This window comes from Ctenocephalides felis, unplaced genomic scaffold (assembly GCF_003426905.1).
Source record: "Ctenocephalides felis isolate EL2017-DRISC unplaced genomic scaffold, ASM342690v1 CF-g0.4_SCAFFOLD_03571, whole genome shotgun sequence".
Classification (NCBI taxonomy): domain Eukaryota; kingdom Metazoa; phylum Arthropoda; class Insecta; order Siphonaptera; family Pulicidae; genus Ctenocephalides; species Ctenocephalides felis.
The window spans coordinates 45,377,594-45,401,185 of NW_020539725.1; the positions used below are offsets into that span (position 1 = coordinate 45,377,594).

The following is a 23,592-nucleotide window of genomic DNA, read 5'->3' on the forward strand; positions in this document are numbered from 1 at the left end:
AGTCAACGATACGTGGTGTTCCCAAGCGGTCTCCCATCTAAGTACTACCCACGCCCGATGTTGCTTAACTTCGGTGATCGGACGAGAACCGGTGTATTCAACATGGTATGATCGTTGACGATTTAAAGTAAACTTAAAATGTTTAAATACCCATCAGTATCCTCGTTGTCATCAGTGTTTGAGGTTTGTTTTCCTGTTTCATCATCATTTCTTAAACCAAATCAATCTATAAATAAAATTCTTCTTCATTTATGGTAGAAAACTCGGTTTCATTAACAATATAATTTAAATAATTTACATCGTCGCTTAATAAATCTGTACTTTCAGTTAAACTATCTAATTGCTCAATTGATTGTCTACATTTCATCCAGAAGCTATAAGATTCAATTAGTTTACTGAAACAACCATTACAAATATGTTTCGGGTAAGGGTTGTCGTTAGGTCCGGATTTAGAAAGTTGGCGCCCTGGGGCACTGATAAAAATGCCGCCCCATGCCTGAAATTTTACTTAAATTGTTTTTATATATTATTTCCGTATCTAAAATTAAAATAAAAAAATCATTTTCAGTAAATTTCAATATACATATAAAAAAAGTTTTTTAAGGGGCATTTTTTTTATTTTTCTAAAAATTTTAAAATGTAATTTTCAGTACGAGAAGTTTCAGTAATTTGCAGTAATTAATGGAACAATGCCATGCGTCACTAGTTTAATTTTTTCTCGGCGCTATAAGCTTGGAACTGCACTAATTTGTCATCCTAAGAGGGCTCGAGATCTGAAGAACATATTTTTCTAAAACTTTCAGCTCGTTTACGTATTAAATAGCAAAAATGCTGCTAAAACTATATTACTGAAGTATCAAGCTTCATATATGGCATAATTTACAAGTAAAAAAAATTAAATGTACTATTATAAATTTTTTTTAAAAAAATGACGGCGAGCAACTTAAAAAAATTTTTCAATTTGTAAAATTAATTTTTTTGTTTCATTCATTAACGAATTTTATTATAAAGAATATCAAGTGCATTTAATATTTTAACATTTTAGTGCAATTTAAAGTTTGTTTATAGAATTAAATATTAATGTTTATAACTATTGTTCAATAATTCAAGTTTATGGCACATATTTAGCTGTGCACATTCCTTTGTCTGTTTGAATGCATGCTTGCATTAATTATCTTCCAGAATCCGTTTGATAATAAATATTTATTTTGATGACACATTTAAAGTAAAGTGTAAAGTTTTTGGAATTTATTCAAATTCGACTACTTTATGCTGAGTATTTTTGGAGAATCGAAATTCGCTATAACAATTGTAAAAATTATCCAATTCGGGTTTTGTTATTCTTTGATATCAAAAGTTAAAAATGAAATTTTTCACATAAAGGTTTTTGAACATTTTGGCTTACCTTAGAAAAAATTGATGTTGGATGTATATGAATGATTCGAAAAACATTCGATCTATATCAATGGCGAGACGTGGTGATTAGTTTATGGCATAGGCAGGCCTGCCGTTTCTAAGATATAGGGCAAAAAGTGCCAAAAACTGGTAATTCAGTTTTTGAGAGGTTGGGGCGTCCGATTTAATTTTTTTTTATTGTTTCAACAGCAATCAAAACTCTCACTTTACATGTTCTATAAGCTGTTGAAGACTTATGACCTAATGTATTTTATGAGAGGCAACTCATCTCATTTACCATTCTCCTGTGTGTGGGGTTTATATTAGCTCTTACGTCTAATGGGCGATTTTCACTTGAAATTATATTGTGATCTATAAACCCCAAGTGAAAAATTGACATCAAAGCTGCCTGATGCAGGTAGGATCAGGCTTTGGCGGTAGCGGGTATCGAACCAGCAAACCTGGGCGTCTGATTTAAATGATTCAAAAAAAAAAAACATTTTGTTTGTATTGATGAAACCAGCCACTAGTTTTTAGAGTTATTTTATTGTTAGGATTTATACTTATTATTCAAACAATTTGAACAAGAACATTTTTCGAAATATTTTTCATATTACATTTTGATTTTATTGGCATTACATTATTAGTTTTTAACTTCCCGTAGGGCAAGTTATAGTAATCGTAAAAAAATCGAAAATGAAAATTTTTATATATCTTTACGATTCAAAACCTTCTGAACATTTTGGCATACCTTAGAAAAAATGGATGTATGTGTGTGTGTGTGTGCGTGTGTGTTTGTATGTGCGGATACAAATTTTTGTCGACGATTTCGGGAACACGGATGAAGCGATTTAAATAATTCAAAAAACATTCGATTTGTATTGATAAGGAGATGTGCTGATTAGTTTTTGGCGAAGGCTTTTGTAGCCGTTTCGAAGATACGAGGCAAAAAGTACCAGAAACGGTAACTCAGTTTTTAATAGAACGGATCGTCCGATTTGAATAATTCAAAAAACATTTTATTTGTATTAACTGAGTGAAGAACTGTTCATATTTTTGGAAAGGCAGGTGCACTGACTTCGGAGATATGGAGAAAAAGTAAAAAAAATGAGCCATTTGGCGGTCAAAAATAAACATTAGGCATATGCACATCAAATAATTAGATATTTTATAAAGATTTTAACAATAAGTATAAATTTTGTTTACATTCCTATGGGCTCCGTACCAATGTTTACGCGTTAGACGGCGACGCGGCGCCTACGCGCTTCGATATTTCGTCTTTATGCAGTTAAAGCAGTACGCTTGCTTTAAAAAGAAATCAGAATTTCCAAAATATTTCAAAATAAATGATTTAAGATCATTTAATATGGTTCGAAATTCTATTAAAAGTTTCAAATCATTGATCAACTTTTTTTGATTATGATTGATTATTTTCAATTACTCGAATTTTGAATTGCGATTCGGAAAGTTCCAGCAATTTGCCTTAAGGCACGATGCCTTAATTGCCTTAAAACAGAATTCCACTTACAGCTAGTTTAAAATTCGAAATATAAATTTCTAAAATAGCATTATGTGTTAACTTTTCCAACTTGTAATAGTTTTTCTCCATATATTTCAAGGATCAAAACTTTGTTTCGTACGTTCCTCAGCTTTGCCAATCGTGATTTTTACGATGCACCCTTTCTGGCATGTAGGGCTAAACGCAAGCGCATCCGATTTGCGCAATGCACTTGCTGTCTTTTTCCAGCGCGTTCGCCAATTGGACTTCCCGGTCTCGCGCCGTTTCAGTCTCTCGCAGGACGCCGCATTGCGAGCATCTCCGCGCTGTATTCCGTGTCTAACCGAAAAGTCGTTCTATATAAGTTTGTGTTTATTTTTCGTTAGTGTGTGCTGTTCTTAGTGCATTCCATGGTGCAAGGTTAATTTTTTTCTTTTGACAGCATCAGTTTGTACCTGCAGAGGGTTTGAGGATTTAGTTTGCAAAGACAGGGGTGGATTATCTAAAACACAAACATGCACGATATGGCCAGCAAGATGGCCGAATTGAAATTCGAAGCGCCCTTGGCAAAATTTGAGGAAGCGGATGATTGGATTGATTTTCAAACAGGTGGGAATTTGAAAGCTGCAGCCATAAATGACACCTTAAATTTGAATAATTTAAAAATATTGAAACAACAACAAAAATCAGAGGAGTTATTCATGAAAAAAGAGAGTGAATTTATAAAAGATTCCAACGATCTTAATGATAATGATGATTTATTTGGAGATGCCAATGATAACAACTCGATGATGGATAATAACGAAGTTAATAAGATGAAGCAAAACCAGAAAATAAATGCTGACTCGTCGGATAATTTTAACGAAACGTTTTCGGGATCCTTGGAAGATCTTGTTAACACGTTTGATGAGAAAATAACAAAATGTTTTGGTAATTACGAGGAATCGGTGGAGAATTTGGCGCCGGTTCAAATTAGGACACAGGAGGAGATCATGAACGACTGCCAGTAAGTTTGAACTTTTTTCATTAAAATTGTTATATTTAAAGCAGACTGATTTATATATTTTTATAAATAAAACTGTCTATAAAATGTCGTTACCGGCGGTAATAATTTGTGGCTTGGAGTTCAAAATAACCATTGTCATATATACCTTTATTATTTATATGTATTCTTTTGCTGATTGCTCTAGGATTTTCTATACTTCTGATTCTTTATAATACTGGTTAAAACATAGTGTTCGAGCCTCACAAATTTTATTAATTCTTCTTCCCCTACTTGACATAATAAAATAATTTCCTACCGTAGTTTAGGTACTAAGGGGGCGTCCATTAACAACGTGAGGTTTTTTGGGGGAGGGGGGGTTTGACAAAAAATCACGAAATATCACGTAGGGGAGGGAGGGGTATGGTAAGATATCACGTGTATTTATCTTTTAACTAATTTAAAAAAAAATCAAACATTTTCAAAAAAAAATTCAAAAATTTTACAGATTTATCACGTAACTAAAAATACACGTGATGTTTGGTGGGGGAGGGGGGGTAATTTTGAATATCACCATGTATCACCAAGAGGGAGGGGGGTCCAAAAATCCTTAAAAACTCGCCCACGTGATTAATGGACGCCCCTAAGCTAGTTTGACCCGAAAACATCTAATACAACTAACTAAAATTAAATACATTACATTTCTACAAACAATTTCTGAACTAGTTATTATTTTCCATTCAGTTGTTTGTTATTTCAGGTCTGATATAGCTTTTTTGATAATTATATCTGGTCCTTCGGGGTAGTAAAGTGTTCGTGTGTAGTAATTTTTTAATTGACATAAAATTAAATCCAAAAGATCGTGATTCGTTACCTTAGAAAGCAATAATAATAATATTTTTTTAAAATTAATTCATTTATTTTTATACTTTTTATTAAAAAAAACGTTGCCATTTGATTATTAATTAATTCACAGTATCACATCGAATTTTCTCTGAATTTCAGTTTAATATTTGCTATCAAAAAGTAATCAATTTTGAAACGTTATATTTTTAAAATAAAATATAAGAAACTCACATTTCATCAATTTAAACTTGATGAATACTTTTTGTGAGGTTTAACAAAACTAAAATTTTGGAAATATTCTTTAAAATTATTACATTTATTATTTAATACTGTGGTTTCCAACCTGGAGGCGCGCTCCCTCGGGGGAGCGAAAGCTGTTCTAAGGGTTTCCAAACTCCTAATTTTGAAAAGTAATCAAAAATGTTGATATAGAATTATTTTTTAAAATATTTTATCATCATATTGTATATTAATTTTGTAAATAATTAAATTATTAGTTGAATCTTTATGAAATTTGTTTTCTCATTTCTCTAAGGTCATAAGGAACCAACGTTGTGAAAATAATCAAAATCGGCAACAAATAATTTTCATCCAATATCGCAAAATAATACATGACCAGTGTTTAAAGTTTCTTAGATAAATTAAGGGGGATCCAACCATTTTTTAGAAACAAGGGAGGCGCTAAAAGGTTGGAAATCACTGATTTAAGAGACAATTTAAAAACTGCAACAAATATATTTCTACATATGATTGGCCATTCATAATCATGCAAAGCATCTAATCAATCTTATTTTAAAATAAAACATGAATCTCTCTTTAAATTTTCTTCTCCCAGTACATCACTGCGATATTCAGGCGATAGTATCATTTCCGCAAGTCGGAAACAATCGCAAAAATCATCTCGTTAAAAAAAATGGGTCGACTGTCATTCAATCCGAGAAAGGTTAATGATCATAGGTACCACATTAGTCTTGTTCGTATTATATATATATATGATTCTATCGTCAAATCTAATGGGCATGCATATAGTTTTTATTGTCTTCATTTTTCTCGCAATTTACTAACATGATGATAGTGTGATCTTTATCAGAATTTTTTTTGCAAAACTTTCTTTTCTTGGTTTAGTTCCAGGTTTTATGATTAGATTTGTGATATTAATTTGTAACAGTTTTATTTGAATCAGAACTTAATGAATATGTTACAAGATATTATAATGAGTTTGGTCGAGCTGTTTTATACAATTAAGTTTAAAATCCATATTCTTTGTATATGTCTTAAAACAACTAACCAATTTTGTATATGTCCAAACAACCGCACTACCCGAAAATTTATAACAAAAAATTATTTTCAGTTTTTCATGCACTAAAAACTAATTATTAAATAATATTTGTTAATAATAATCTAGTCCACACCGATATGAATAGAATGGCGTTATTTGTTTGTCGATATCTTTCATAGTTGCGACAAAAAACGACTTTGAAAAAAGGGGCCACTTTCACACATTTTCAATGATATCTCTGCTAATGATGAGCTACGGATTTGAAATTTGGTATATCGGATTTTTTCGAAAATACCTATAAAATGGCATCAAAATTATTTAAATACCAGGGTGGCACCAATTCTGTATGGATACACCCCCATACCCTTTAGTTCAACTAAAAAAGTACATTCAAAGTTTCAATTAAGTCATATTGTTTTATATCACATATATAAACTTATGTATTAATTACTTCCCAAGATACAAGTCAACAATATTTCTGAAGGATTTGTGCAGAATTAAGGTTCTGCATACAATTTTATTAAAATGGTCTAAAAATTATTGAATCATTAAATCATGATAAAATATGAAATTGTTTTTAAAATGAAAGGTTTATATTTATTAGTTATATTCAATATTACTTAACTATTATTATTATAGTTATTAAGACGTTCGCTGAAGTTTTTATTCATTTTCATTGTGATGCAGAATGACATGAATGCTTTAGCATTCAAATTCTTGAGTCAATTATTTGGAATTCAATTTTATATATTCTTACGTTTTTATAATTAATATACCTGTCACGGTAATGACTAACTGATTCTTAAGGTATTTTTGTATTATCTTATCTTTTCCCATTGTTATGAATTAGCTTGGGCAAGCACATTGCGTAAAATAGAAGCGTAATACTTGACGTGGATGCTATAGCATTGTTCGTATATAATGATTAAAATATGGTAATCTGACTACTCTTGTAAACGGTGTTTAATAGAATTTAGGATACCACAATTAATTGAAAAATAAAATAATTGTCAATTTTTGTTTATTGCTGAAACTTCTACTGTCCGCGAACGTACTAAGTATTTTATATCAATATTAGAACTAACTTTTGATTTTAACGACATTTTTAAATACTTTTTTCTGCTTAGTTTTAATTAAACAATCAGTAATTTCATTGTTAATTCAAATATTAAATTACCACAATTATGGATTTCACATAAGTTAGTCTGAGAATTTGCGACGTTGAAAATTTTTGCAACTGCAGAGTTTTTTATAGTTTTGTGCAATAAAATTTTCATAATATATTTTCGCATGCGTGAATAAAATTTATAATTGAATATTTATGTGAAATTGTTGGTACTATTAATGCAGTAAAGTCATGACCATATAATTTTAATTACTTGTATACATTATTTTAATTGTTGGTATATATATAATATATATATAGGTATATATATTAGGGTGGTCCTTAATATGGATATTTTCGAATTTCCTTGCTCCCAAGGGCTCAAATGGTTCCAAATTGATAAAAGAGAATTCTCTGAAAGTTTTAGCCCTTAATATTGTCTTTTAGATAGAGCGCAATTCAATCAAAGTTTTGTATAGCATGAAAATTTTTTCAAAAATTTTGCAGAACGTCGAATTTTCAATAAAAAATGACACGAATTTTCACTTTTAATTCATTTGTTGCTGAGATATACCTCAAATTTTTTTTTTAATTTTCAAAATTTTTGGCATGCTATTTCTATACGAAGTTTGATTGAATTGCGTTCTATCTAAAAGTTATTATTAAGAGCTAAAACTTTCAGAGAATTGTTTTTTATCAATTTGGAACCATTTGAGCCCTTGGGAACAAGGAAATTCAAAAATGTCCATATTAAGGACCACCCTAATATATACATTAATTCATATTCCTATTATTGAATATTGAAAAACTGAAGTAACGTTAATGCGCAATTTTATAAAAGTTCTCCAAGAGCAATTATAACCGCAATATGATACGATGCCTTATCTTAACAGCTATATTGTTAGCAAAGTGAACTATTTTCATGCAATTAGTAAATAGTTCTAATCAATGATTAATTGGTTTTTCAACGAAATATTTTAGTTCATTCATAGGACTTATTTCAATTCTTAATTTGGGATCTAAATGATAATGAAATTTTTTTTAGTACATTACTTATTGCATTCAAACTAATTCACGGTATTGTAATTTATTTTTATTTGTGATAATTGAAATATTAGAAATGTGAGAATAGGGAAAATTATTGGATTATTGTATTATGTGGTGCTCTTGCTCTCACATTATTTGTATGGATTGGCAATTTATTTATATATGTATTCTTGGTTTGGTTTGGTATCTTTATTCTACATCATATTTGAAACAAATTATATTACCAAGGAAAACTGATATAACTATTACCCGAAAGACCATAAGTCTTGGAAGAACTTGACGTAACTAATTCATTAAGAAAATTATTAGTTGTTTTAGAATTTTACGACCTAGACTAAATTTCACTGTAGTGACTTTATTATATACATAAGATGTTGTTACACGATGGATCTCCTAGTGAGCTTTTCATATGACGTTATTTTATATCCAAACAAAACAATACATGTGCTTCTACGTATTCGCCCGTTAACTTTCCCTAATATGGAAACACAGCTTTGTCAACATTTTTAAATTGCAGATTGCTCTCATATGCGTTCTGTTTTATATATGACTCACGTATGCAATAAAATCCATCAATACATTCTTTTTTATTTATACTTTGGATTTGTATATAATACTTTTGGATTTTGTTTTGTTGTTTATGTATATGATAAAACGTGCAGCGTTGTTTTCCAGATATTTGGTAAACATTACTGTCTTCTAAACATTAGTAATATCGATAATATTTGAATAAAACGTGATGTAATTATTTAATATGAAGTTGTTAGTTATAAAGCAAAAAAGATAAATGTCACATGATTTATCTATGCTTTTATGTTGAAATAATATAGATAAAAAACCTATCACTGGAAGTAGATGGACTATCGTTATTATAATTTTGCGTCGTTTTTCTCATGAAATATGCATTACAAATTCCTGATGAATATAGTCAATATGTAGATATAACTAGATTTTTGGGAAACCATAAATTTTTGACAAAAATTTACTTTTTTAGAAAAAAAACGTAGAAAAAAAAAGTTTTTTTATTTTGAAGTATTTTGAAAATTGTGAACTTCTTTTTAAAGCAATCGTACTGCTTTAACTGCATAGAAACGAAATATCGAAGCGCTTAAGCGCCGTGTCGCCGTCTAACGGATAAACATTGGTACGGAACCTATAGGAATGTAAACAAAATTAATTCTTATTGTTAAAATCTTTATAAAATATCTGATAGTTTGATGTGCATATGTCTAATGATCATTTTTGCCCGCCAAATGGCATTTTTTTTACTTTTTTTACTAGATCTCCGAAAACGCTAGACCTGCCTTCATGAAAATTTAATCAGTTCTTCATCTTGTCAATACAAGTAAAATGATTTATGAATTATTCAAATCGGACGCTCTATTCTCTTAAAAACTGAGTTACCGTTTTTGGCACTTTTTGTCCCATATCTTCGGAACGGCTAGACCTGCCTTCGCCAAAAACTAATCAGCATGCTCCTTATCAATACGAATCGAATGTTTTTTGAATTATTCAAATCGCTTTATCCGTGTTCCCGAAATCGTCGACGAAAATTTGTATCCGCACACACACACATACATTCATTTTTTCTAAGGTATGCCAAAATGCTCAGAAACCTCTGAAACGTAGATATATAAAAATTGTCATGTTCGATTTTTTTTGCGATTACTATAACTTACCCTACGGGAAGTTAAAAAATAAGTCTCTTTTACTCCAATTATTTTGATTTTTTTATTGAATGGCTTACATAATGTTCATAATCCAACTCAAAAATAACGGTATTTATTTTAACAATATGGTTTGAATTAACAATGCTAAATTATAATATGATGTATTCGTGTATAAACACTCATTACTATTTGTACAGATATTTATACATTAGTATATATTTTATACGCATTCAAAACATGTGCAGACAAAAGCAATCAATTAAATTTCAAGCGTTTGTTCCCATTTATTCGCATTGTCAAACTGAAGTGGGCCGCCGGTTGCTGCCATCCATATCATACTTCATTTTATTCATTTAACAGAGTTGCCAAACTATAATTTTTAGTTATCTAATGTAAAAGTTACGTTATTAGTTAATATTTTCTAAAATGGCTTAAAATGGTTATTAGTTTTTGGCAAAGGCAAGCCTAGCCATTTCGAAGATACAAAGCTAAATACACAAAAAATGACGGTTTTTGAGAGAAATAAGCATCCGAATTGAATGATTCAAAAAACTTTCTGCTTGTATTGACAAAACAATTGCTTTTGAAAAAAAATTGTCATTTTTTGTATATTGAAAATAATTCAGATTTCAGTTTTAATTCTGGCTGAAGTTTTAAAGCACACTTATATACTTTAAATAAATAACTTTAACTTTGTAATTCAGTTTATATAATTCTTATAAATATTAGACAATGTTACAATATTTATAATAATCTATAAGAAAACATTTAATATTGCTCGAACATTTCGTTACGGTGCTGGAAGTTCCAGCAATTTGCCTTAAGGCACAATGCCAGTTTTAGTTAATTTCGACGTGTTTTTCGGTATCTTACGCACGAAATTATTTGGTACCTTTATATTTATCGGTTGGACACCATTGCTCATAAGTTCGCTGACTAAAACGCCGTTATTAAATCACTCTTTGATCCTTGACTTGTAATTATTTTCGTGTTGACAGAAAAATATAGCTGGTGAAACATTGAGCAATAACTATCACTGTAAATTTGATATGCAATGGGACTGAAAAATAATATTATTTATAACAAAATAAAATAAATATTATGCTATGTTATTTATAAATTTATTCCTATTATTACTATTTAATGGCAATATTATGAAAAATATTGTATACTATATAACCATTCATTTTGTTAATTTTTGAAGGTAAGATGTAATTATATTTGCATACATTCGAGAAATTTTGCATAATTAATGTATACAAAACCACTTACAAAAAGTGACGAAAGTGAAATGTTTAGATAGGAAATTATTGTGTGAAATTAGAGAGCAAGTTTTTTTTATCACTTGGGTCATTAAGTACAATAACAAATTATATAAATCACCGTTAGAGAAAGAAAAGATTAGTCTACAAGTGTTTCTAAAAGCTGTACCTTTCAGCTTTGCTTTAGTTTCTCGCCATATCACAATCATTTATATGTAAAAATAATAATTCATTTACAAAATGTTACAAAATCGTTTTGATAACTAGTACAACATAGCTGATAACGATTTCCCAAATTTCTTTGAGCCCAATGACCGATATCAATTGCACTCACTATTCTTAAATGTGGGCCACTAGGTGAATCTATTCGATTTTATCTAGAAATATTACTTACTAAAATTCTTATTTATTCATTCATGTAATAATTGAATTTAAAATTATGGTACTTTTTCGGGAACAATATTTTCTTTCACTAAACTATATAAAGGGGCCGTCATCTAACTTTTGCAGCCATTTTGAATCTTTAGCATCCATTTTGATTTTTTGGCATCCATTTTGATTTTTTGGCAACCATTTAAAAGTTAGGCTGCCATTTGCATTTCACTTACAAACCAAAACTATTATTTCAAATTTTAAAAAATCAGTAGTTTTTTTATAGAATTTAAAAAAAAAGTTATTTGGCGGACCCTATATATATGTATAGTACAAAATTTATTTTATTCAATCGAAATAAAATGTTCAACTTTAAATGCTAGTATCAAATTTTGTAGCAACGAACGCATAGCCAACTTGCAAATAGATTGCTCTCACAATTGTCAGTATTAAGTTTAATACTTTTATATCAAGTAAAATTTTAAACTGTGAATTTTACTATGTATATAATTTCATTACTAGTGTATAGTATATTTTATGAATAATTTATCAGAAAATAAACATCTTTTCTTTTTATTTAGGCGTTTCTTCTTCTCGTTTTCTTTCTATTCGACCACAACTTCTTCAAAAAATAATCAACGAAAACAAAAAATCTACACTTTTTAAATCTAGATTTCATAATAATTACTCAATAATTATGTTTCTGTTTTTAAATTGTAAAAAATTGATCTGGATTTAGCTCATGCCGATGCGATATGCCATCTGTATGGCATGTAATGAGGGGTAATTTTCGTTAATAGTTTTTTGGAACGCAGTGGAGCTTTGCGCGATACACTTATCAAGGTTAATGCAGGTTTTGCAGGGCCAAACAACAAGAAATAAGTTACTTCACAAAATTTAGTAAAATTTCAAGTAATCATGCATTTTTATTAATAAAAGCATTATAAATACAAACTATGTGTTTAAAACATACTTTTTAAATTTTAGGGTTTTTTTCGAGTTTCAATGATTCACTTCATCATTATTTTTTATACAATAATTTTTTTCTTCTATGGTTTCAATTTCATATAATTTTATCATTGTCAATTGATCAAGAAAATAGTTTTTGAAATAATGTTTTAAATATTATTTTTTAATTAGCAATTCACGTGTTTTAATGAATTTTATTCCAAAGTCTGGCGATTTTATGATCTTCGATGACCCCAATATCGCGAATTTTATTAGTTGCATTTCTGAGATATGTGTGATGCAGCATATCTATGTCAGTAAAAATGTTTATTTAAAAAAACATGATATTGCGAAATACATGAAAATTATGATGTTGAACAAAATTTTGATGAGTACGGGCATGATTTTTTAACCTTAAAGCTAATCGACGAACATGCGACATGAATCATATGAGGTTAACATGATCATATATTGATATTATCTGGTCGTCTGCGTTGTCAAAAATGAGTTGCAGAGAATGCAAATTGTGCAAAAAAATGTTTGTCCATAACTGATAAAAAATAATCGATTGGAACTAAAGTATCGAGCAATGTCGTCAAACTTTGAAAATGCAATTTTTTCACAAAATATGGGTAAAATAACTATCACAGATTTTCTTACGTAGTTTTCAAGACTCTGACGTCATAATTTCTTTCTGTAAGATTAAAAATATGTATTTTTGTAACTGTTTTCTGACTTTTAGAATTACGACAGCAATTTCTTGCGCTATTTGCGCAGTGATACTACCAGCTACGAATATTGTCTTAAAAATATCTAAATATCATAGATCTAATGAACTGAATACGAATAATTCAGATTATCTACTATTCAACAAATATTTGCAAATTTTATTTAGAATTGTGGTTCAAGTAATATAAAGTCAATTATTTCTGCTCTGTGAGATTGTGGAATAGTTTATATAGGGCTTTTAGAATAATATGATGTTGACTTTTGCGGTGAAAGACATTACCAATATATGCGAACGTTTGTAAATTAATTGCGTTTTTAAGTCTTCCTGGAATTCAATCAGTTTTTTTGACATTGTTTAACAGCAATTAGAACATATTGTTGTTCTATGATGGCTGTTTTTGGTTCAATATTAACTCAAGTAGTATTTTACTTCAGTATAAAAAGTTGGCATAGTAGATAACCCTTCATTGAGGATCACTAGTTTCTTAAAGAAGATCTTCTGGTTGCTTCTTCTGGGTTGAGGGTCCAATAGCAGCGGTTGTATGATTGAGTTTTTCGTGGTTATGAAGCCGGGCAAAGTGGGATGTATTTCTTTTGCTGATCACTTCTTCTACTGTTTCCATATGAAGGTCATATGCAGTATTTGATTAGATACATACCATGTCTTTCAGAATTTAATGATTAATTTATATATGTTTTTAAATTACTGATATGTATTTGTTCGGACGTCTTTTCGTTTTATTATATTGGCCATGAAGATGACAAACTTCAGGGCATTTTACCCTGGTAGAGGGGTTAGCGGAGTGTTTTAATTGTTCACTTCAAGAACTATAGTCCGCTTAACAACATGTAAATAACCAATAAAAATGAATATATCTTCTATCATTATAACTTAGTAACAAATCAGTGATTGTAATTAGAACTGCAACAAATACATAATATACAAACAAATCAGTGTTTAATACAGTCCACAGCTACAAGGGTTAAATTATAACCCAACAACCTGAATTATCGAAGGAGAGTTTTAATAAATTCTATAACTTCGTAACATAAAGAACAGTATTGTTCTCCATAGTTACCTAAAAATAGGTGTTGAGAGCTGATCCTCAAATTATGAAATAATGATGCGCAAAAAATGCAATTAGATTCTCAGTTGGAAAGAAAGAAAAAACTTATCCTATAAAATCTTACACTTTATCAATTACCCAAAATTAAAAATAAACAATTGTTTTTCACAAACACACCATCTCTCTAATAGATGTTTTTATCATGCTAATGCGTGGAATATAGGCTACGGTTGGGCGCATGCGTACGATTTTCCAAGATCAATAACTGCTCTGGTAGTTGTGTACTGGCGTCAGTTTTAATAAAGAAACGAATATCTTTTCGGAACACTAAACAAACAAATCAATCAATCTGACGAACATCTGTAGCAAATGACTCAATCTATGATTCGGTTTACTTATAGTTTTAGCAATATTTTAATTATTTATTTTGTGGTTCATATCATAATATTTTTTATGGTACCATCAACCTTGGGTTTTTGAATATCATTAGAATTAATTATAGCTTTTTTATGTAAGAATTACTTTCACTTTCTTTGCTTTATGAATATTTCATGACTGTATTTTATTATTGTTAATTAAATATTCCTAAGTAATTGTTTGTTTTCTCATATGTTTTACAATAAATGTGAGTAAATATGGGTATTGTCTTTGTCGTTGATTTTCTTCACTTTAAAATTTATAATTTTTGGTTCTGAAGAAGAGTTAGAAGACTTTTTAAATATTTTGAATTGATAAATTGTTTAATTAAATATTTTAGATATTTTGCATCGTGATAAAAATAATAGGCGTTCAATATGCATAACTTATTTTCACGATTGCAAAAAAGCTATGTTTTTTTTTCAAATTATCGTAAATGAGACTGTAGAAAATATTCATGCAAATAAAATTTGCATTAAAATTTAAAATATATGGAGGGCGACGAAAACTATGTAGAAAAAATAATTGCAATTAATATAAATAATACTTAAATACAAAGAAGCTATAAATTGTCTTAATTAATAGTCAATAAAAATATTATACTGATTGTAAAATTGAATGAAAGAAACTTTCAAGTAGTAAAGAGTGCAATTGATGATTAGTAGATTTTGTCTTTGGATATGGAGGAAAGGCTGCAATTTCAATAATTTACTTAAAGAATTGTGTGTCTTCATTCATATTTATTTCGTTTTTTCACTTTTATGAATGTATGTTTTTACAATTTCTTGGAATGCAAAGAAAGTAATAAATTTATGTAATAATCATTTCCAACCAATTACTCATGCTGTTTATTTATGCATTAATACAACACCAATGGAATACCTTTCGCGTTATTGTACTTTTTTATCATTAGCAAATACTATGAGTAATTTCAAGCATTCTAATTATTTACTCAATTGAGAATGTTGGTATACATAATTATTATATCGTTTAATGGATAAATTAATTTGTAAAGTGTAATATGGTGATTAATGTCTATTTACCTAATCTTCAATATTTTTAACTTTTACAACTAAGGTGATAGTTTTCTGTTGCTTTTCGTCCGTCTGTGCTAAAAGTACTATAATGAATATAAATTTTGAAATATGATCTTAGAACTGAACAACAATCTATTACATAAAAATAAGTCGGGTTTTCCTTCCTGGCGATATAACTCCAGAACGCACAAACCGATTTCGACGATTTTGCATTCGTTGGAAGGGTCTCGGACTCCGGGAGGTTTATAGCAAAGAAAATTGAAGAAAGATTTCAACAGAAAAGCGGAAAACACTTTTTCTTTTTTCACATACAGCGTCATCTCTGATACTTAGCATGCACTACAAACTAATATTTTTTGTGTGACTGCTACTCATTTGCTTGACAGCTACTCATTGTTCTCTGCTCAGTTAATTTCATGTGACAAACCGGCATTATGTTCACTGTGAAATTGTGCAAAAAAAGTAAAAAAAAAAGTTATTCGTTTCCTAACATTTCAATTGGAAACCATCAAATCAATCACGTGTATTGTGCAAATTTTTATTCATTTTCAACAGCAGGCAATTTTTTTTCTTCATCTTTTTTTTTTTTTTTTTTTTTTCTTTATTTCATTAATAATAACAATCAGAGTCAAAATGACTCTATGAGTTACAGAGCTGATATACAAAAATAATATATAATAAATTAAAATAAAAAGTAAACAAAAAAATAATAATAATTACAACTCATAACATAATTAAAACTAAAGGTAAAATTATAATATAAACTAAATAATCCGTGAAACTGTTCCAATGAGCAGCTCAATATGTTATGTTAAGTCCAATGGAATTTTTCGCTTCAACCTTCTACTAGACGGAGTCATAAGTAGAGGTGCTATAAGTTGATTTGGATGGTTTTCAAGCTTGGAGTGATGGAATAAACTTCTGCTGCTAATTACATCCTTAATAAAAGGAACATTGAGGTCGTCGTGGATGATTTTATTGCTTACATACCAAGGTGCGTTGGTGATCTGCCTTAGGATTTTGGATTGCATCCGTTGCATTAAAACAATATTGGACATGCTGGCGCAACCCCAAAGCTCTATACCATATGTCCAGATGGGCTTTATTACAGATTTATAAATCAATAGCTTGTTGTCAAGCGATAAGATTGATTTGCGCCTCATTAGCCAATTCAGGTCTGCAATCTTCTGTTTGATTTGTTTAATTTTTGCCATAATGTGGGTTTTCCATGTTAGTTTTCGATCTAAGTATATTCCCAGATATTTTACATTTTCAGCTGGTGGAATTTTCTGGCAATTAAAGTAAACTTCAGGACAGGTTACTTTGTTTAAAGAAAATGTAATATGGCAAGATTTGCTCTCATTAATAACAATGCGCCATTTTTTCGTCCATCGCTCGACAGCATATAAATGTAACTGGAGCTTGATAGATGCAACCATTGGGTTGATATCTGAGGAAAGTATTGCAATGTCGTCAGCAAATGTAGCAATTGATGTAGTTGGCAATGAAGGAAAATCGCTAGTAAATAGTAAATAAAGGAACGGACCCAGCACACTTCCTTGTGGAACGCCGGCACTTATCGGAAAAGAATTAGAAGTTTCACAGTTAACCCTGACTTTGAATGTTCTGTCTGTTAGGTATGACTTAAGAATTTCATAGTAGGATGACGGAAGGTTATATTTTATTTTTAAAAGTAATCCCTCATGCCACACTTTGTCAAATGCCTGCCTTACATCCAGAAACACGGCTGAACAGTATTCCTTGGCTTCGAAAGAGTTATTAATAATATTAACAAGTCTGTGACACTGTTGTGTTGTCGAATGTTGCTTGCGGAAGCCAAATTGATGGTCTGGAATATTATTTGATTCTGATAATATATCTTGAAGTAAAAGTTTTTCGAAAATTTTTGAGGTAATAGGTAGAAGGCTTATGGGCCTATAAGATGAAACCAAATATGGATCCTTTCCAGTCTTTGGAATCATTTTAACTATAGAGGTTTTAAAGGATTTAGGCCAAAATTCCAGTCTTAATATAGCATTATATATATATGTTAAACAAATAATACCTTTTTTAGGCAATTCTTTCAACATTCTCGACGAAATTAAGTCGATTCCTGGAGATTTTTTGTTTTTAAGTTTAGAAATTTCACCGACAACCCTTCTCAGAGAGAAGAATTTTTTATTATTTCTAACAGGAATCGTTCGATAAACCATGTCACAATCAGGAATTTGATTATCAGAAGGTAAATTAGGCTGAAACACAGAGGATAAATACTTGGCAAAAACTTCAGTTTTATCCTTATCACTTCGTGACCAAGTCGAGTCGTTGTCGGCATCCCAACGAATTGGCGGGTTTCGCACACATGGTTTGAGTCGGTTTTTCACTGGTTTCCAAATCGAATTATCGAAGCGGTTAAGGCTCGCTACATAGTTAGTGAAATTAATATTGCTCATTTCTTTCAATCTATTCTTCAGCTTATTACTGATGTTGTTAAAGTAGGTTTTATCTGAAGGTAAATGGCTGTTATGCCATTTTCTTCTTGCTCTCCGTTTTTCAGCGATAAGCTTTTTGATTTCTAAGGAAGTAGATTGTCGATTGGATTGCACAGGTTTAGGCGTAGAGGATGAAGCAGCTTCAGTCAAAATGTTGTTGAAGTTTTCGATAGCTGTATTAACGTCAGTTTGCGTTTTCAATCTCATTTGCAAATTGATTTTGTCCTCAACTTTTTTGCGATACATATCCCAATTAGTTTTCGCAGTGTGAAGGCATGGTGCTCGAGAAATATTTATTATAGATGAGCAGATGCTGGCAATTACAGGAGTATGGTCGGATGAAAGGTCAAAATTAGTTTCAATTTCAGTGTAATTTGTATTGATGCCATTAGAAATAAAGAAATCCAGTAGATCTGGTTTCTTTTTGGGATCTGAGGGCCAGTAAGTTGGAGTACCCGTCGACAGCGTTACATAGTTATATTGGGAAATTACACTGTATAATTGTCTGCCCTTGGGATTAGTCAATCTTGAGCCCCAGAGAGGGTGTTTGCTATTGAAATCACCTCCCACTATGAACCTGGGTCCTAAAGAAGAGAAGAAATCATAGAATTGAAAGCTGGTAATCGCATGGCGTGGAGGGCAATATACCGCAGATAGTATGATGTTACATGTAGCGAGTTTGACTTGGATTGATGTAGCTTGTAAGAAATCCTTGCTATATTTGGGAACCTCGTGGTGTGTTAAGTTGTATTTAATAAGTATAGCTGAACCTCCATGAGCAGAGCCATCTGGATGCGGAGTGTGGTAGATGTTGTAGTAGGGTATGTACATATTGGAGTAATTAGTAAAGTGGGTTTCACTTACTAACAACACGTCAATTTTGTTTTCTTCCAGAAAAATAATTAGTTCGTTCCTATGTTGTAGAAGGCCATTTGCATTCCAAGCACATATTCTAATAAATCTAGCCATTGATACTAGTTTCTTTTATTGATTAGTGTTGATAGCATGTTAATTATCACACTATTCTGTTGCATTAGCTGATTAAACATTGCTTTAAATTCCACAAGAAATTGAGAGATAGCTGAATTTTGATTTTCTGAATTGTTGACTGGGTTATGTGATTTTATAGCTTGCGCATACGATAAGTGCTCGGTGTTGGTGAGTCTGCCAAAGCGAGACCTGTCTGCGTAGCTTTGCGAAGCGGTAGGCTTGTTTTGATTGACAGAAAATTTACTGTTAATTCTATTTTTAGAATTAACTATCTGTTGGTAAATGACGCAACCTTTGTAATTAGCTGGATGGGATTGAAAACAGTTTGCACAGACTGCTGGAGATTCGCGCGACTTGGAACAAATTGAAGTGGGATGATCATCACCGCATTTTACACAAATAAACGGTCTATTACAATAGGATTTTGTATGGCCGAATAATTGGCAGCGACTGCATTGGGAAATTCCTGAATTATTAATCGGTGGATGAAAATGAATTATTTGATTCAATATCTTGGTTATTTTGAAAATTTCAGTATTATTTTTATCAGGTTCCAAGTCAATGTAAAACATATCAAGTGGGTTTTTATTTCTGTGATGCAACACATTAGTGATATTTCTAACTCTATGACCCTTGGATTCAATTTCCTGCTTTAATTCGTTGATATCGGTTTTATAGTGGATGTACTTTAGTACAACACGATATGCCCTTTCCGATTTGATTTGGTATGTATGAAATACGATATCTCGAGTTCGAAGAAATTTGACAAAATTACGGTAATCTTCAACAGATTGAACATTAAATCTAGTAACTTTATCTGGCAAAGTTTTAATCGTAAAAGTATTTTTTGTTAACACAGATTTCAGATCGTCTAACATTCCTTTAAAATCGTCAACTCCGTAAATAAATACGGGAGGCGGCAATGCTTTTTTAACTGAAGCAGAGGTTTCAGTAACAGGTACTGGTTCTTTATTAGTAAGGACACTAAATCGATTACCTAATGCTATCGAATTATCAGTTTGAATATTCAAACGTCTTCTTTTAACGCCGGCAATCGGGACAATTTGCCATTTGTTTTTATTAGAATTGTTAGTATCCGTTTCAACTTCCATAACGCTAGTTGACGGAATGGTAGCATTAGTTGTTATATTTGTTGACGGTGAAGGAGCATTAGTTATTGTGTCTGTTGATGAACAAATTGAATTTGCAGACTGATTGCGTAGATGTTCAGTAATAAATTCTGAATTGGTATGTGAGTCGTCGGCAATTACATTTGCCGACTCCACAATTAAGTTGTTCATTGCGAACCCCAGAGGGGTCCACAATTAAATTGTTATACAATGTGACACTTTTTGTATTAAACACTATTAAGTATTTGTTCAATAAATATTACAATCACTTTGTTATAAAAGTCCGTATGAAGAATGTGTTTACATTAATTTTAATACACTGAAATGTACCCTTGCGGGTACATTCGATTGTTTTGATTTATAACACTTGGGTATTATGATTCAACTGATAACAATACCTTTTACAATAACGCACGAATTATACCTGAACCTGATAAGGTACGAAGTGCACTGCACGGTAGCTCGAAGCGAACTGATTCTTCATCTTTTAATCACCAAACTAAATGTTACATAAAATGAAACCATCTGGTGGTGAAACGGAGTTCGCCCGGTTTGCTAGTTGAATTATAAAAGTATTCTGTTAATATTTTCTATTTTTTTAAGTATAAATGTGACAAAATGGTCAACTCAAATTTATTGTATAAATTTAATTGATAATTCTTAGTTTGTCGATACTGACATTGAAAATTTTACTGTTACATTAAAAATTTTACATTCAAGTAAATGTTTGAATCCTTGCTTTTATATTTAAAAAAAAAAAAAAAATTAATTTGCATTATTTGAACAAATATGCAGGAATAATTTTGAAGAATTCCATTGTCTGCCGTTTAGTTCTAAATCAATTAACTACAATGTTCGGCGTAATCTTATCCAAAAGCAAATAAATTTTATGACTTTAAAAGAATTTGTTAGATGTTTGCTCAATCGTACTGGATCTTGTTTATGCTTCGATTTAAAATTTGAAAATTATATATAACGAAATAACTTTATTATTCCACACATGGCTTGGTGTGGTATGGTGATGTTTTGAAGTTTCCTTCATTTTCCAGAAAATAGGGGAAATTCAAGACGAGTACAATGACCCCGAGAAAACACACACCACAACCGCAATATATCTGTGTTAAATACGTCAGACACACCCACGTCGGTCTGAGAAATAATCGGTGTTGCAAAAACGCGTTTTTCATTGTTAATACTTCATTGTTTTTACTTTTTTTAAAATAAAGTGCTGATCCTAAGAAACCGTTATGAGAGATATAATCGTGATTTTATTAATTTGATGGAGTTTGAGACTTTGTGTCTGTACTGTGCTTAAGGCATTTAAAATACCTACAATGTAGTTTGAAGCTTCTTTGTTTAATTTTTGAATAATTTCGACCTCAAAAAGATTTGGACATAGAACTTTGCTGTCTATAGATATAAGAAATCGAAAAATCTAACGATACTATTAGCCATACTACATTGATTTTTTTTTATTTAATTGCCAAATTTTTGCATTTAAATATAAATTTTGCATATAAATTTCCAATTCTCTATTCATACAGATTCTATTCTCTAAGCACGTGTGCCAATAGAAATATTTCCTCATTGCTTTTTATGTGAGTTATTTATAGTCATTGTTAATAGCTTCGATATCACAACACCTGATAGACTTGTGCTATCAAGTAATATAACTTCTCACTAAAGAAACAAATCGTAAATGCCTATTTCTAGTTCAGCACACGCTTTATTTCAACTAACAAATTCGTTTTCGCATTTATCGATTAATAGCTGTTGTAACGACCTTGGTAAATGAAATTTGCAAGGTTACAGTAACTGATGAAAATTAAACGTGAATTAAATGAATCATTAAACAATACGTTTGACCATTTATTAATTTGTGTTTATAAAATTATGCGTTCAATTCCGTTTTAAACAGGATTTGTAAGCCCATTGCATACGATATAATGTCCGCGCCTATTTTATTATAGGACATCGACAATTTTTTGGTAGCACTTCCAACTTCTAAATCGATTGCCAAAACAGTGATTAGACATGGTAAATGCATGCGATTTGATAAAAAATCTGGTAAAAATTATTAGTTCGGACATATAATAAAAAATATGTACCCCAAAGTAGCACTTTGACCTTCGCCTTCTTATTTTCTACATACTCGTTTGAAGGCATTAGTATAGAAGCCACACTTACACATTCTATTCAGTTTCCAATCTTGTTTTGAATCATTGAACTTGTATATAAATTACGTGCCGTAAACGTTAATATTAAATAATTTGAATAACAAAATAGCAATATTTATAATAAACACGGTCAATGAATACAATAAGAAAGAAACTATATTTTTAGTGCTTCACCTTGACTTTGACTTCTACTACGCATGTTAAAGTTTCCTTTTCTCTAACAAGGTGAAATGGCACAATCCATATTCCATTTTTAGTATAATGGCAAGAGCTTCCGAACTTTATGTATATGTCATAACATCATGCCATGTCATTTATGTGATAATGCCCGAAACAAAGTTCAGAGACATTATCCATTATTATAAGTATGCTAGTCGGGGCTGATGATATTAAAATGTCAACCGTAAATTTTCATCATTAAATTCTATATATATCTAAATATCGCGATCACATTTGGTCTAATCATATAGATAAAATAAACCTTTATTTAATTTATATAACTAATATTTATTTGTTAAATGAAATATGCAGTGTACAAATGAGTATCTTGAAGTCATGACATTTATATCATTTCACAGTCATAATAAATAGTACTAAAATTAATAGTTTTAATTTCATTGTGTGGATTTTTAAAATATTCGTATATACAATTTTCGTTTGTTCTTAACGTCAGTTCTGGAAAAAAATTAAATAATTCAATCGCAAAATAATAAACATGATATGGAAAGTTAACAGTTCTGTGAATCAATATATTGGATAACACTATTGAATTAATTTAGGTTTAACAATTAATTATTCAGCAAACATTTTTTCTTGACCTTTACATAATTTTAACAACTTTAAATAATGGTTGAAGTTTGAGTAGCTGTTTATATATGCATATTTAATAAAACGCATTTAATAAAATACTTGTATAATTTTCATGAGAGAAACAGATATACTAGTCTTATCGTCTCAACGGCCATTTGCGTTTTGAACAATTACACATAAATAAACCAATGACTACAAGCAGATAAATTTCGCGGTTATAATTTTAGTATTTTTACAGCTTGATTCATTTTACTAAGGAAATTGGATCCAACGTAGATGAATTTAAACAAGGGCAGGGAAAGTCATTTTAAGCAATAATATAGAAGTGCCAATTTAAAA

General features: G+C 30.3%; 1 protein-coding gene and 1 non-coding gene across 2 annotated transcripts in view; one reads left to right on the forward strand and one right to left on the reverse strand.

Annotated features, from left to right (window-relative positions):
* On the reverse strand, positions 1 to 119 carry LOC113387095. The gene has a single exon (XR_003368063.1). It is a non-coding gene; the product is annotated as a 5S ribosomal RNA (ribosomal RNA).
* Positions 120 to 3,203: 3,084 nt separating this feature from the next.
* LOC113384929 (fasciculation and elongation protein zeta-2) overlaps positions 3,204 to 23,592 on the forward strand; it is a 77,372-nt gene continuing 56,983 nt past the window's right edge. Inside the window, exon 1 of the mRNA XM_026622708.1 lies at positions 3,204 to 3,899. Coding sequence (XP_026478493.1) covers positions 3,409 to 3,899 — 491 coding nt within the window. The 5' untranslated portion in view covers positions 3,204 to 3,408. The remainder of the gene's footprint in view (positions 3,900 to 23,592) is intronic.